Here is a 15307-nt window from a genome sequence, read left to right on the forward strand (position 1 = left end):
ACAGAGACCTCATGAGGTTTTAGGGACACTGCCGTGAGTGGGACAGGCGATCAACAAACAGCTGTTGTGATGAGTGCTCTGAGGGCAGGGACGATGGGCAGTGTGTGTGTGTGAGAGAGAGAGAGAGAGTGAAAGACTGTTGGAGAGACCGGCCTCGGAGCAGATGGTCATTGAAGGTTTCTGACGACCCAACAGATACTTACACTAGGATCTGATTAGAAGTTAGTCAAGCAAAGTGAGAGGAAAATGTTTCAGGCAACAGAAGTAGCACATGCAAAGGCCCTGGTGTGGGAAGGAGTCTGGCCTGTTTTGAGGAGCTGAGAGAAGGCCATTTTGGCTGGAGGACTGACTGATAAAGGGTGGGAGGTTGAGGTTCAAGAAGTTGGCAGGGATCAGAGGACAGAGAGCCTTGAAGGCCGTGACAGGGACTGGTTTTTACCCCAGGGGCTGTGGAAAACCAAGGAAGAGCGTTAAACAGTAGGTTCAGATTTGCAGTGGATGTGTGGGGTCTGTTTGTGAGACTGTTGCGATCAGAGGTGGCAGTGGCTTGGATCTTAGAAGTGTTGATGGTGGTGGAAAGAAATGGAATAATTTGGGACATATTTAGGGGGACTGGGAGAGTTGCGTGGGGGAGGAGCTCATCTCAGGGAGGTCAGGAGTGTCTGATGAGGGGGCAGCTCGTAAGGGAAACTTGGGTATCATCCTCTTCCCACGCTCTCCCCTCCCACTCGTAGCTTCTCGCTGAATTCCGAGGGGACAGAGAGCATGGCTACAGGGGCACCAGTGTCCGACCGGGGTGACACCGTCGAGATGGAGGACCCGGCATCCCGCTTCCAGGTGCAGAAGCACTCGTGGGACGGGCTCCGGAACATCATCCACGGCAGCCGCAAGAACTCAGGCCTGATTGTCAACAAGGCTCCACACGACTTCCAGTTTGTGCAGAAGACGGACGAGTCGAGCCCCCACTCCCACCGCCTCTACTACCTGGGTAAGCCCCCCAGGTGCCCTCAGGCCTGGTCGGCCCCCTTGACCGTGGCAGGGTTTCTGGGACACTGTTACTAAGTTCTCTTGTCTCCAGAGGCCAGCTGGTTCTATTAGAAGGTCCAAAAAGATGGGCCCGGCCCAGGGCAAACTGTCCCATGAGGCCACGCCACCCATGGGGACATCTGTTTACAGGGAAGGTCTGGCACAAGGTGCCCTGTGGGGGTTAGGAGTGCAGGTGAGCGGAGCAGAGGGCGGCCCACTGTTGCAGCAGTGCTGTGGGGGGAGGGGGGAAGGGGGGAAGGGGGGTTGCTGACACTGTCTCCAGTACCAGGTGGCTTGGGCCTGCCCCCCTGAGTCATTTCCCCACCATCTGGGCAAGGCAGGGCAGGGCCGGGTTGGATCAATGAATGACGACTCCTAGCACTGGGAGTCACAGGTAAGTCCTCGCCTTGGGCTGACGTGCTAAGAAGGATCCCGAGGCTCAAGGGAAAGGTGCCACGATTGTGTACTGTGTGTGCTGTGGTTTAACACCAGAGGGTGGCTGGCCACATGGTGCCATCCCCGCCCTAGATATCTGGATAAGCCAGTGAACTACTGGTGACTTCCGTCTGTGGTATGCGCCTTGTGAGCAGAAATTTCTACACCACCTGCAGTCAATTGCAGGCTTGTGCTCCCTGCTGGCGTGGTGAGAGCCTCAGGGCCCTGTGAGCTTCACGTGGGCCTGGCTCCTGGTAGGTGGACAGCGAATACCTAGTTATTGAGCAAGCGAAGGGCGTTGCCTTATTTTGCCTGAGGGTCTGACAGGGCCCACAGGAACAGTGCTGAGCATGTTCCTTTGGGAGCAGCACGACACGACTGGTGACCCAGGGCAGGTCTGCAGCCTCAGCTCTCAACGCGACATTCAGGGCCCGGTCGGCCTCTGAAGACCCACAGCCCCGGCACGATGCTGGCGGTGGCCAGGCCTTGCATCGGTGTTGAATGAGGGGTGGCACACACCTGTGACCGAAGGTTGTTCTCTGCCCAGGGCTGACCCCCGCTGAGGGCCCTGGCAGTGACCGCCGTGGATGCCGGCTGGCTCTCCCCAGAGCTGATGCAGCAACTCTCTTCATAGAGATGCATGTGGAAACCACATGGTGGTTTGGTGACCACGGTGTTAGAAGAGCAGTGGTCTAGAACAACAGGCTCAGCAGGCAATAGTCTGTTCCGGAAATCCAGTTTTACTGGTACCCAGCCACACCTGTTCATTTCTGTACCTTCTAGGGCTGCTTCCGAGCGTAGTCACAACGGAGGTCATACGGCCCCCAAAGCTGAAAATACTGTACAGAGAAGAGTTTGGCGGCCGGGGGGGGGGGGGGGGGGGGCGGGAGGGGGTGTCTTTTACCTGGAGGGGCGTGGCTCCTGGGGTCACAGCGGCCAGGGCACGTGAACTGGTGGCTGTGGCTTTGGTCTTCCCCACAATCCTGTGACCCTTAGCACAGCTTTGGACCCCTCACCAACTCAAGCTCAGGCTGCTGTCCTGGGCAGGGTACTTGTGTACTGTGATCCAACACCAGGAGTTGTTTCCCCTGCCAGAGTTTCCTGGGGCTACTACTGTCACAAATCACCACCGACTTGGGTGGCTTAAGACAACAGAAACGTGTTCTGTCATAGTTCCTGAGGCTAGAAGTCCAAAATCAGTTTTCCCGGCCAAAATCAAGATGTCAGCAGGGCTGCACTGAGCTCCCTCCAGAAGCTTTAGGGGAAAATTGGTTCCTTGCCTCTTCCGAGTTCTGGTGGCTGCCAGCGCTCCTTGGCTAGTGGCTGTGTCACTGCCATCTTTGTCGCTGGGGCCACATGGCCCCCTTTCCGTGTGTCTGAAAGCTCTCTCTGCCTCCCTTAGAGGGACACATGATTCCATTCCAGGTTCACCTGAAAAATCCAGGTTACTCTCCCCAACTCCAGATCCCAAACTTAATTCCCCCTGCAAAGTCCCTCTTGCTGCAGAAGATAACATAGTCATGCTCTGGGGATTAGGACCTGAGCACTTGAGGGCCACTTTTTAGCCAACCACAGAAACCTCTGAGCTAGTTTGAGCCACTAGGGACACCTCATAGGAAGGACACGGGGGTGTGCCAGGGAGTCACCTGGGCCTCGTGTCATGACCCTGAGAACCTGGAGATTCATGGGGCTTGGGCGTCTGCTCTGCATGTGGTCTCCTTCATGTAGGCCCCCTGCCCACCTGCCTCCCACTGCCATGTTCCCAGGGTTACCCATTTCAGGTTCCGGCAACCAGCAGAAATGGATGAGCTCTCTCTGAATGTCTGGGAGAGGGAACCAGGTGGATTCAATGTCTGCTTGTCTGCAGCCTGTGCATGTGGCTGGGGTTGGGGTGAGTAGGTCCCTGCAGTCTGCAATGGGGAGGGGTCAGCTCTAGCCAAGGGCTCTGGACTTGGCAGAGACCCCAGGACCTTCCTAGGACATCTCAGAGCCATCCTACCTCTCTGGGGGTGACATTTCTTACCCTTGAGCTAATCCATCTGTATCACTTAGTACCTTCGGGGTACCTTCAAGCTCCACTTTGTGTCTAAGTTCTTGGGACAAACATCCCTGAAGCCCCCAAGTATTTATGACAGGTCTTTATGCTGGTGTAGCGCCCAGGGGAATCCTGGCAGCCAGCTGATGTTTATGGATGGAATGGAAACAGCCTCCTTGGGCCATGCCCAGTGTGCAGCCTGCCCCCTCTGCTTCCCCTGGGAGCCCCTGCCTCCTCCGTGGGCACCAGGCTTGCCACTTTGTGCACAGGGAGCCAGTCACCCTGGTCTCAGGGAAGGCCCTTTCAGATGTGTGCGATGAAGTCCAATGCAGAAGAAACGGACAGAGGGGAATGTGCCGGCTTCTGTGGCCAGGAAGATTGGACTGTGGCAGCTCCGGTTCCAGGGCTCAGACTGCAGCTCCCCTGTTCCTTGTGGGTTTGCTTATCCCCCTGCAAATGGGTGTCTCGTGTAGGACAGAGGCCTCTGGGACAACTTGGGGAATCCCTGAGAAGGAAGAGAGGCCTCTGTGTCCTCACGACATAGAGGAGAGCCCAGGCCCAGTGCAGGTCACGTGCTCATCGGGCTGCTTCGTGAGGCCACAGGACTCGGGTACAGAAATGGTGCTTGTGCAGACCCAGGCCGCCTGTCACACTGCTGGATGTTGGGGGTCGGGGTGCTGTTCCCAGTGCTGGGGTGGAGCTAGTCAGGGAAAGCAGGGGAGAGGCAGGGACAGTAGAAGTCAGAGCCTAGGCTCACATGCCCAGTGTCACTGGCCATCACAGGTGCCAGGGCAACACAGGGAATGTTCTGGTTTGTGCCATTTGGTGCCATCACTTACTAATCTGCTGGGCAGAGGATGTGGCTCCAATGTCCTTGGCAAGGCCACACTGTTGACTTCCTGTTTGGAAAACCCTGGCTCTCCCAGAGAGTCCCGAGGACAGGGGCTCACGCTGCTGTATTGCAGACAGCCAGCAGCTCCTCCCAGCCTTCCACACTGCCCCTTGACAATGTTCTTTAACGAGGTCTAATTCACATACCCTAAAACTCTTTCAAAGGTGGACAACTCGGGTTTCTCGTATATGCATGTTGTCGTCGAACTTTCACTAATTCCAGAACGTTCGATCGCCCCAGAAAGAAATTCCAGACCCATTAGGCATCGTCCCTCTCCCCCCACCCCCAGCTTCTGGCAACCATGAGTCCGTGTGCTGTCTCTCTGAAGTTGCCTGTTCTGGACATTGCACATAAATGGGATCATGCACTGCAAGATTCCCGTCCCCATTTGTTGTATGAACTTCAGAAGGAAGAACGCCCCGTGGGCAGTCTGGACAGGCAGTGTCACGCTGGTGCCTCTAGCTGGGGTGAGAGAGTGGGACTCCACAGTGTCCAGGGTCCCTAGACATGGAATCCCAAGTGTTGCCCACCCGCACATTTACATTACCTCTGCGTTTTTCCTTAAAAAGGTTTCCAAAGGAAATCTTATTAACATATATTCCTTTAGATATGATCTTTTACTAATTACTTCACCAGTGTTGTAAGTGGAAAACCCGTGTGGATTGCTGTGTCGAGAGGCGGCCTGTTGAGATGACTGGAAAGGGAACAGACATTACCTGTCAAGCCCCAGCCCTAGAGGCACCGAGCTTGGGGTCTCCCTGTCCCCCACTCATAAGAGCGAGAGCATAGGGGAGGCGGGCCTGAAGAGAGGCCAGCGCCCCATCGAGTCTTCTTCCCAGGGGAACTCAGGACTGGGGGCATCTATAGTCCATTGTTTACCTGTGAACAGCAGCCCTGCCGTCGTCCGTCGAGTTGAAAACACTGGTGGTTGGAAAAGTTTATTTGCCACAAAGAACGCAGCAGCAGCTTTGATGATAAGATGCACCCGAGAGAGGGAATAATGTGAGAAATGGCCATTTGCTACCAAGACAGGCCTAGGTCTCTTCGAGTGATGCGTCCTGGGCGCCGTGGGTCGCGCTCTCTGTCTCCTGCCCACTGCGTTCACGCAGAATCCTCACTAGGCAGCTTCTGTCCTCTCCTACAGGGTTACCTTAGATTGGCGGATGGGGTCTGGGGACACGTGTGGTTGTCACCACTCAGGTGCTCCTGACCTGGAGTGGGTGGGGCCGGCAGGGCTGCTCAGACACACAGTTCCTGGCTCCCTTGCATACGTTTGCTTTGACTCTGACCCTGTGTCAGTCTGTGGCCTCCGGAAAAGCCTCTAACAGAGGACACCTGAGACCCGAGCCTCACCCGTTGAGAGGTGGGTTTCAGTGGCCTCCTCTTTGTTCTCTTACATGCTGTTTCTGTAGTAACTTTGGGCAAGGTATCCGTCCAGACATCTCAGGGCTAGAAGACCCCGTTACTGTTGCTAACATACTTGCACCCAGAGTTGGAGTGTGCGTGGGGAGGGGCATGCCGCCAGGACGCGCGGGGAGGACAGGGTCGAAGTGGAACCAGCCAGGCCCTGCCATGGGGAGCCAGGGTCCTGGCCTGAGGCCGGCCCTTACCCCAGACCCTCTCCCTGTCCTGGGCCAGGTCCCCCATTCTGGTTCTTCTCTCTTCCCCCCAAAGGGATGCCTTATGGCAGCCGCGAGAACTCCCTCCTCTACTCGGAGATTCCCAGGAAGGTCCGGAAAGAGGCCCTGCTGCTCCTGTCCTGGAAGCAGATGCTGGATCACTTCCAGGTGAGCCGCATGTTACAGGGCTCCGGCAGGAGCTGCCCTGGGCCCCACCCATGGCTGAGGACGCCGGCACAGGGCCAGGCTGCCAGGCCACACACATTTCTGTGGGCCCTCAGCCCCCGAGCAGCTCCAGCCTGGCAGGTAGCGCAGAGCCTGTGGAGACGAGTGTGGGCCCCCCCCCCCCACTCAAGCCCAAGAGTGTGCGCTCTGATAAGAGCTCTTATCAGAAGCATCTCTTCCTTTTCGATGCCTCACCAAAGACTTGGAACCAACCCCAGGCCGAGGCCCATTAATGGGGTCTGGGCTAATAATTAACATCATCCAAAGTCAGCTCACCTGGGGGGGAAAAGATGGCTGGTGAGGGACAAGGGGGCCTCTTGCGTCCATTTCTGTTGACTTCTTTTTGGTCGTAAAAGCAGTGTGACAGTACGGGGTGGTGGACGGGTAGTGGCACATTCTGGATTTCTCTGCGCCGTATGACAGCTCTCATTTCTGCCATCCCTGGTAGGCCCCAAGCCGACCAAGCATGGGGTTCATTGTGCTTTGGGTTCTGCTTTTAAGAAATGCGTTTCATGCTGTTAACATTCCTTGCATCTCCACGTCGAATTCAGAATTCTCAGGGAGGCTGTGTGGTGTCCACAGTAGTCTACACGCCCAGACCCCCCAGTGTTAGGTGTTTGGGTGGTTAGGTGGTCCTGAATTTGCCCTGTGCCCCATGTGCAGAAAGCAGGAATGAGTGCCGGTGAGCAGTTTCACCGGAAGTTCTGGCTGGACGGGATGGTGATCAGGGCAGGAGGGAAGGGGTCTGTGGGATTGGTGCTGGGGACCAGGAGACAGTACTCCTTGGGGAGCCCTCCGTGCCAGTGGGTAGGGGACAGGCTTAGAGAGGCTCTGTGGAGAAACGTGGATGTGAGCAAGCCCAGAGATGGGCCAAGAGAGGAAGACCTCTCCGGTGAGCCCAGAACCTGTCAGCCAGCCCTGTCACCCCCCCCACTGAGCACCCTCATGGCCTCCAGGATCAGGCCCACTGCGGCCACCTGGGAGCTCCCTGGAACAGGTCTGCTCCCCAGAAAGTTCTCTCTAGTATGGACCACAGGCAAATTGGCAGACACTGCCCAGGAATGCCCAGGCCGGAGGGTTTATGCTCAGGGTATGGGTCCCTGGCTGCACTGCTAACACAGCACCCGTCCCTGTGTGTCCACAGGCCACTCCCCACCATGGGGTCTACTCCCGGGAAGAGGAGCTCCTTCGGGAGCGGAAACGCTTGGGGGTCTTCGGCATCACCTCCTATGACTTCCACAGCGAGAGCGGGCTCTTCCTCTTCCAGGCCAGCAATAGCCTCTTCCACTGTCGCGATGGGGGCAAGAATGGCTTCATGGTGAGCCCTGGTCACTGGCTGAGTGGGAGGGAGTGGGCAGCCGGGCAGCCACCTGTCCCCTGAGCCAGGCCTCTGTGTCCCCAGGTGTCCCCCATGAAACCCCTGGAGATCAAGACCCAGTGCACCGGGCCCCGGATGGACCCCAAGATCTGCCTTGCCGACCCTGCCTTCTTCTCCTTCATCAACAGCAATGACCTGTGGGTGGCCAACATCGAGACCGGCGAAGAGCGGCGGCTGACGTTTTGCCACAGAGGTGAGGCCAAGCAGGGAGCCACGCTCCTATCGCAGCCATTCTTGTGAACGGCCATCAGAGCCACCAGCATAGCTCCTAGAGAGGCCCTCATCCCTGCTCCATTACCCCCGAGCAGTGGACAGTTTCTTGGTCTCTGCTGGCACGATTTGCCATGTGGTCCTACGGTGGCCTGTGCCAGCCCCACAGGAACTCCAGCTGCCTGGCTTAGGGCTTCCTCTACACGAGTCGGCCACGGTGGCCTGTCTTCCCACCAGCCACTTGTTCTGTCTCTTTGCTCATTCAGGCCCTTCCCCCTGACACACCCTCCTGTTTCACTCCACCTGGTCCGACTCAGACCTCACGTGCTCCCTGGGTTTTCCACATTCCCTGTGTGGTGGAGCTCTCCACGGGCTGTGGCCTCCACATGTCCCCCATCCTATCCCACAGCCCCAGGGCCCTCTCTCTAAACTTGAGCTGCTCGGCCCAGGTAGCTCGGACGCTGGCCACATCCAGAGATGTTAGCTGCCTTGACTGCTTGAGGTTGTTCCTGGCATCGAATGGGTGGGGGCCAGGAATGTGGGTCAATCCTTCAGAGCACCAGACCCCCTCACCTATAGGATGTTCCAGCCTTGAATGTCTATAGTGCTTGGGGGTGAAGGCCTGCTCTGCACTTTGTTCCTCACCCAACCTGGTGCTCTCCCCATCCAGGTTCACCCAGTGTCCTTGATGACCCCAGGTCTGCAGGCGTGGCCACCTTTGTCATCCAGGAGGAATTTGACCGCTTCACTGGCTACTGGTGGTGCCCTGCAGCCTCCTGGGAGGGTAGGCACCTTTGTATTTATGAAAGCATATTCACCTGTGTTCTTTTGTGTGTGTGTGTGTGTGTGTGTTCTTCTTAACAGAGCTATAGTCTACCTGCTTTTTTGCTCTTCCCTCTTTTTATTTGAAACAAACTTCAGCAGCCTTTCTATCGATATTAGTGTTCCAAGCCATTTAGGCTGCTATGGCAGGACACCACAGACCCGAATGGCTGATAAGCAACAGACATTTATTTCTCCTGATTCTGGAGGCCAAAAATCCAAGGCCAAGGCACCAGAGATTCAGTATCTGTTGAGACCCTGCTTCCTGGTTCATGGACCACAGTCCTTTCCCTGTGTGCTTACTCTCTCATAAGGGCGCTCATCCCATTCATGGGGCTCCACCCTCATGATCTAAGCCCTTCCCAGAGGCCCTGCCTGCCCATACCATCACCTTGGGACAGGATTTGACCTTTGAATTTGGGGGGCATGAACCTTCAGTGCATTGCAGTCAGCACACAGGGAACTCTGATGCCACTAGAACCCTGGGGTGTGGATGGACCACAGTTTGTTTAACTAGTTCCATCCTGATGGATGCTTTGGTTGTTTCTGGATTTTTGTTTTGGTTTTGCTTTGTGTTGTAAACAGTGCCACAACGAACATCTTTGTGTATATGTTCTGACCTTCTGGGTGTTTCTCAGTGGTTCTTAACCAGGGACAGTTCTGCTCCCAGCAGGCACTGGGTGAAGTCTGGGGACATTTGTGGCTGTCACAACTGGGAAGCTACTGATATGGAGTGGAGAAGAACCAGGGGTGCTGCTCAGCATCCTATTGTGGCCAGGTTGGCCCTGCCCACAAAGCACAATCTGGCCCCAAATGTCAGCAGTGCCGAAGATCATGAATCCTGTCATGGAGAAAGTTCCAGCTACAAGAGAGCTGAGTTGAAGCTACACATGGCTTAATTCTTGATGAGTTTTGCCAACAGTTTATGGAAGAAGCCAGATCAGTGGGTCCTTTTGTATCTCTGTCTCTCTGCCTGCATACTATGCGGTTGTCTCATCTCTTCTGGCATTTAGTCAAGCCAAACCCATCTTCTAAGGGTGGGGGACTTGTTTCTGGCCTGTGCCGGTAGCATCAGACCCTCTTGTGCTAATTGATTTTTCTGTGGGTCTTCATGCTTCAGTGAGCTTTGGCAAAGCACACGGCAGTGACAGCTGTGCTTCCTGGGCACCAGGCTGCGACCTCCACTGTCAACCCTCTCTGCTGTGCACTGTTACCTTTAGTTTGGCCACCTAGTCCTTAAATTGACATAAAAGGAAGACTTTAGAGTTCTTAATCGTCAAGAGAAGTGAAACACTAAATCCTGTGCTGTAAAGAAGCCAGCACCATACACTGAAGTCGGCTCCTAGGAAAAAGAGGGGTCGCCAGCATGGGAGAGGCACCTGAGGCCTGTCCATCCTTCTGAGGGCAGGCCGGCTTGCCTGTTATGGGACAGAACACTGTGACCTGTCCTTCTGGCTGGCCCAGGGTCTTCATTGCACTGCCATGCTGTGTGTGCCCCTATGGCCTATGCCTCTGGAACTAGGGCCCCGGGTCAGGTCATTTATCTGTGGTGCCCTGCAGTCCTGAATCATGTGGCTTCTTTGTCCTGGTCAATAGAAGGAGGTCATTGGCCAAGAGCAGGAAGTCTCTCCCTTAATACTCTGGACAACGGGACTGTATCATTGTCTGCTGGGGGCCGTCCGGGGTGCTGTGGGGTGTGGAGCAGCGTCCCTGACCTCTGCTTGATGTGTCACTTGAATTCTGACAACCACACAGGATGGCCCTGCTTGAGATCCAGTGGCCTAGATGATCTCAAAGGTCCTTTCTCCCAATGCTGGTGTGGCTCAAAAAGCCCTATTAGGAAGCCCCACCCCCACCCCCTGAATGCTGCCACCATCAACCCTCCGGTGTGGCCCTCTCCCAGGCCTTACACCCACTGTCACCTCCTGTGCTGTCTTGCATGGAGGAACATGGCTTTTCTTAGACCATGGCAACCCAAGAATGTTCTTGCTGGTTGCCAAAGTTTGAGGCCCAGGAATCCTCCATGCGGAGCGGATGGACACAGCAGTCCTGGGCACTGGGTTTGAGCAGCCGGTCCCAAACCATATGGCCTCAGGCCAGCCACTCAGCCCCTCCAGTGCTCCACCTGACCTGCAGGCTGGGCGGGGCTGGGCTGCTGGGTCTGGAGGCATCCCTGGTCCATCCGTGGTGAGTCGTAGGGGAGTGTCCAGGAAACTGCACACAGGGCCGCATTTTCCCTTTCAGCAGCCTCAGAAGCTTTGGCGACAGGCTGCCTCCCCATGACGTAAGCGCTGCCAGCCCCACATTCCAGTCTAGACTATCACCACCCCGTGATTCACGGACTTCTCATAATGGTTTTTATCCTAAGCCTTTCTGAGCCATGTCCCATGTTACCCTGTGTGGGCCGCCAGAACAAAGCCCCGGATGGGGCGGCTCAACAGCAGGCATTCACTGTCCCGGTCCTGGAGGCAGGAAGTCAGATCAGGGTTCAGCGGGCCTGGCTCCTCCTGAGGCCGCTCTTGGTGTGCACGTGGCCGGCTTTTCCCTGTGTCCTCACGTGGTTGTCCCTCTGAGCATCTGTCTTCATCTCTTCTTTTAAGGACACCAGACAGACTGGATCAGGGCCTCTCTACTGACCTCATCTTAACTTGGTCATTTCTCTAAAGCCCTCTCCCTGAATCTAGCCCCATTCTGAGATTCTGGGGGTTCCCAACACAGGAATTCAGTGAGGACATAGTTCACAGCCTGTAACACCCCTTAGGGCCACCTCCCATGGTATTGTGTGCTGGGAATAGCTCAATTCTCATTCCCATCGTCAGAGTGAGGAAACAAGCCCCAGGAAGAGATGTGACAGGGTCACAGTCTACTAAGCAGCAGAGCCAGGGTTTCAGGCCTGAGGCTCGTGCTCTTGTCTGGGCCCTGCTGTGCAGGAGAGGAGTGTGGGGTGGCAGCAGGGATGCCTAGCACCTTCAGCAGCTTCCTCTGCCCCTTCCCAGGTCCAGAAGGCTGTAAGACACTACGGATCCTGTATGAAGAGGTTGATGAGTCAGAGGTGGAGATCATTCACGTGCCCTCTCCCGCACTAGAAGAAAGGAAGACAGACTGCTACCGGTACCCCAGGACAGGTGAGGGCATCAGGCAGCGGTCTGGGCCTCACAGAGGAGCCACGTGCCAACCTGGATACCCCACAGGACCCAGAGACACGGGCTGGGCTCAAGAACAATAGCAGCAGAACCAGTGCCACCATTGATGGTACCTGCTCTCTGCAAATCTCCAGATTTTTCCAGGAAATGGCTTAAACATTCTTGGAATTATTTAAAAATACTTAGTAAGCTGCACAAATTACACCCAGGGGCCAAATCCAGCCTATTTCTGACCTCCTTGGAAGCATGCGGTGGGCACCTGCTATGTGCTGTGCCTGAGATAGATCCTTCCAGTGATATTTGCAACCCCTGGTTTAAGTGGGAATGTCAGCCCCTCCACCTCCACTGGACAGATGGGAGAGCTGGCGCTCAGGTGCTGAGCTATGCACCCAGGTGCTGGGGCCATGCAGGCTAGAGTTGGGATTGATCACAGAAATAGCTGGAGCCTGACCCAAACCCACCTCTAGAAAGTGCCATTTGGTCATCCCAACCAATCAGCCGCCTTGCTTCCAACAGCTCAGGAACTCAGCAGAGTCATGTGGGACATGTGGACACCTTTCTGTATCATGATGATTTTATGGTAGTTGTGTCCTGCCTTTGCCACCAATTTTCAAGCTCTCCAAAGGCGGGGAGGCATGTTCCTGATGTTTGTGTCTCTCCACAACCTGCCTTCCTGCCGCAGCACAGGGTCTGGCCTGTGTTCTTAAATGGTAAAGATGGTTGTTACGGCACTATCAAGAACAAGGTCCAGGTTCAAAGTCAGAAAGGCCTGTCTGAGGGACTTTGTGCCTGGGCCAGAGGGGTGACGCACCCACGGAGAGACCTTTGGACACCCAGTCCCTTCCTCCCCGTCCCTCCCACACTGGCTTTGTTATGTTGCTGGGGTATCACCCCACTCTCCACCCCAACCCCTGCTCTGAGCTCTCGTGGGCGACACCTGCTGGACTCACCTCCTTTTCATTTCCGCAGGCAGCAAGAATCCCAAGATTGCCTTGAAGCTGGCCGAGTTTCAGACTGATAGTCAGGGCAAGGTGAGAGTGGCCAGGAGAAGCTTCTGGATGAGGAGAGGAGGGGCTGGGGTTGGTGTTGGAGATGGGTGGACAGTTAGGCGGCATCAGCAAGCCTCTTTCCCCCTTTCCAAGGCCAGGTGTTCTCGAACAGCTGAACCCGAAAAGGCACTGCTTCTGTAGCCCCATCACTCTGAGCCTCGGTCTCGAAAATGAGTGGTGAGCTTGGCCTCACCTGCCTCCACATGAGGAGGTGATGCTGATGAGTACCTTTGAGCGGAAGGTCCCATAAGGGTTTCCAGAGCAGAGAGCTCCCCTGGGTAGTCATCCGGGGGACTCAACCTCCGACCCGGCTACTCCCCTCCCCCTCCCCAACATTTGGGCAGATCTACACATATGCTTCGTTGGAACTGTCAGTGCTCCAGTTACTTCTTGGTCACCTGGGGTCAGGACAAGTGTCCTCACCACCAAGGGAGCACTTGCTCAGGAACCCACAGCCAGGAGGGCGGAAAGACTCTGATGGAGAAGGGCCAAGGGGCTGCCAGGTCTCAGAAGGGAAACAGCCACATGCCGGAGGTTTGAACACTCAGACAAGCTGAGGAAACCGTTGCAAATCTTTGTCAGAATGACTTTCTACATGAGGTTTCAAAAAGAGTGTAAGATAAGATACACTTATTTTTCATGATTTGGGGGTTAGGTTTTGGTTTGGGAATGATTAGGCCTTAACCAAATCCCTTCTCCACTCTTTACCTGAATGTTCTGGCATTTTCACATACACCTGACATTAGGTAGCTTTGCTGAACCCCTACCAGCTGTTTTAAGTGGTGCCTGGCCCGTCGGACTGGCAGGGTCCTGAGGTGGGCATGGGTGGTACCAGGCAGTTGGGAGCTGCTGGTAGGGGCACGTGGGGGCGTGGGTGTAGGTCACGCCAAGGCCCTGCCTGCTTTTCTTCCATTGTTTTCTGGACGGGATGCCCCGGCAGCTTAGCAACCAGAAGTCACGTTGCCCAAGGCCACCTGGCACTGCAGTGACCGCCCAGACCAGAGCCCTTGGGTTCTAGCCAGCAGGCTATCATGAGCTTAAGCAACAGAAGTGTATGTCTCCTGGCTCCAGAGGCTAAAAGTCTGATAGCAAGGTGTGGGCAGGGCTAGGAGTCTCCTCCTGGCCCATCTCCTCGCCCTGTAGATGGCCGCTGCCTCCCTGCATTTTGTCATGAGGCAACTCTCCCTATGTGGCGCCTGAGTCCGCGCTTCCCCCTTATTACAGGGGGACCGCTCCTTTTGTTGGATAGGGGCCGCCCTATTCTAGCACCACCTTACCTGATTATACCTGAGACCACCCTGTTTCCAAATCAGGCCCCACTGGGAGTTAACCAGGAGCCAGGACTCCACCCCTGAGACTTGGGGGACACAGTGTTCCCTCCAGAAGCAGCCATCTCCTCCTGGGCAGCATGTGGTCAGGCCAGGGTGTGACCCAAGTCTGCTTTGCCTTTAGATCGTGGCGACGCGAGAGAAGGAGCTGGTGCAGCCCTTCAGCGTGCTCTTCCCCAAGGTGGAGTACATCGCCAGGGCCGGGTGGACCCGGGACGGCAAGTAGTGAGTGTCGCCAGCGGGAAGCGGAGCTTTCCTTGTCACTCCTGTGTGACCCTTTTGCCACATTGAGGGCAGATCTCTAAACGGGGCCCTAGACCACTGCCTACAGGCCAAATCCAGCCTGATGCCTTTTTTGGTATGGCCCACGAGCTGAGAACAGCTTTGGTGCTTTTAAATGATCAGGGGTAAACAAAATCCAAGGGAGGAGAGTATTTCATCACGCGTGAAAATGATACAAACTCCTCGTTTCAGTGTCCGTAAATAAAGTTTCACCGGCACATGGCCACATTTTTTTGTGTACAGATTGTCTGTAGCTGCTTTCACACTATGTTGGCAGGGTTGACATTGCCAATGAAACTGTGTGGCCCACAAAGCTGAAATGTTCACCCACTGATCCTTTGAAAGGCAAAGCGTACTTCTCCGGCTCCACACACTCATCCCCGAGGCAGCCTGGACTGAGCCTCCTTGCCTTTGGCAGGCTGTGGGCTCCGGCTGGACTGGCATGTCCCCGTGGCGTCATTTGCTGGTTTGGTTTCCATTATTCTCTCTTTATATTGAGATCCAGCTTCCCCACCTGCAGTACTGACAGGTCTCTGTTTCAAATAGGTTGTCCATTTACAGTTGAGAAAGGTACAGAAACTTTTTTTTTCTCAATTTTTGAAAGTTCTGCTTTTTTTTTTTTTTAATATTATTCATGAGAGACACAGAGAGAGAGGCAGAGACACAGGCAGAGGGAGAAGCAGGCTCCCTGTGGAGAGCCAGATGTGAGACTCGATCCTAGGACCCCAGGATCATGACCTGAACTGAAGGCAGATGCTCAACCCCTGAAGCCCCCGAGGCAGTCCTTAAAAGCTGTTTCAAAGCAGTTGTTTTGAGGACAGAATATACCTGACAAAGTAGCTCCCAACAGGATTTTTTTTTAA

At 55.3% G+C, this 15307-nt stretch overlaps 1 protein-coding gene across 7 annotated transcripts in view; it reads left to right on the plus strand.

The window, feature by feature from the left end:
- The window catches only part of DPP9 (dipeptidyl peptidase 9), a 41287-nt gene that overhangs the window by 6356 nt on the left and 19624 nt on the right, over positions 1-15307 (plus strand). For all 7 annotated transcript variants that reach the window (XM_077860384.1, XM_077860383.1, XM_077860385.1 and 4 more), the window contains 8 exons: positions 735-988; positions 6063-6175; positions 7377-7550; positions 7635-7803; positions 8491-8604; positions 11639-11767; positions 12755-12816; positions 14287-14387. In XM_077860384.1, the coding sequence (XP_077716510.1) occupies positions 735-988; positions 6063-6175; positions 7377-7550; positions 7635-7803; positions 8491-8604; positions 11639-11767; positions 12755-12816; positions 14287-14387 (1116 nt within the window). The remainder of the gene's footprint in view (positions 1-734; positions 989-6062; positions 6176-7376; positions 7551-7634; positions 7804-8490; positions 8605-11638; positions 11768-12754; positions 12817-14286; positions 14388-15307) is intronic.

Source organism: Canis aureus, chromosome 19 (assembly GCF_053574225.1).
Source record: "Canis aureus isolate CA01 chromosome 19, VMU_Caureus_v.1.0, whole genome shotgun sequence".
In the NCBI taxonomy this organism is placed as follows: domain Eukaryota; kingdom Metazoa; phylum Chordata; class Mammalia; order Carnivora; family Canidae; genus Canis; species Canis aureus.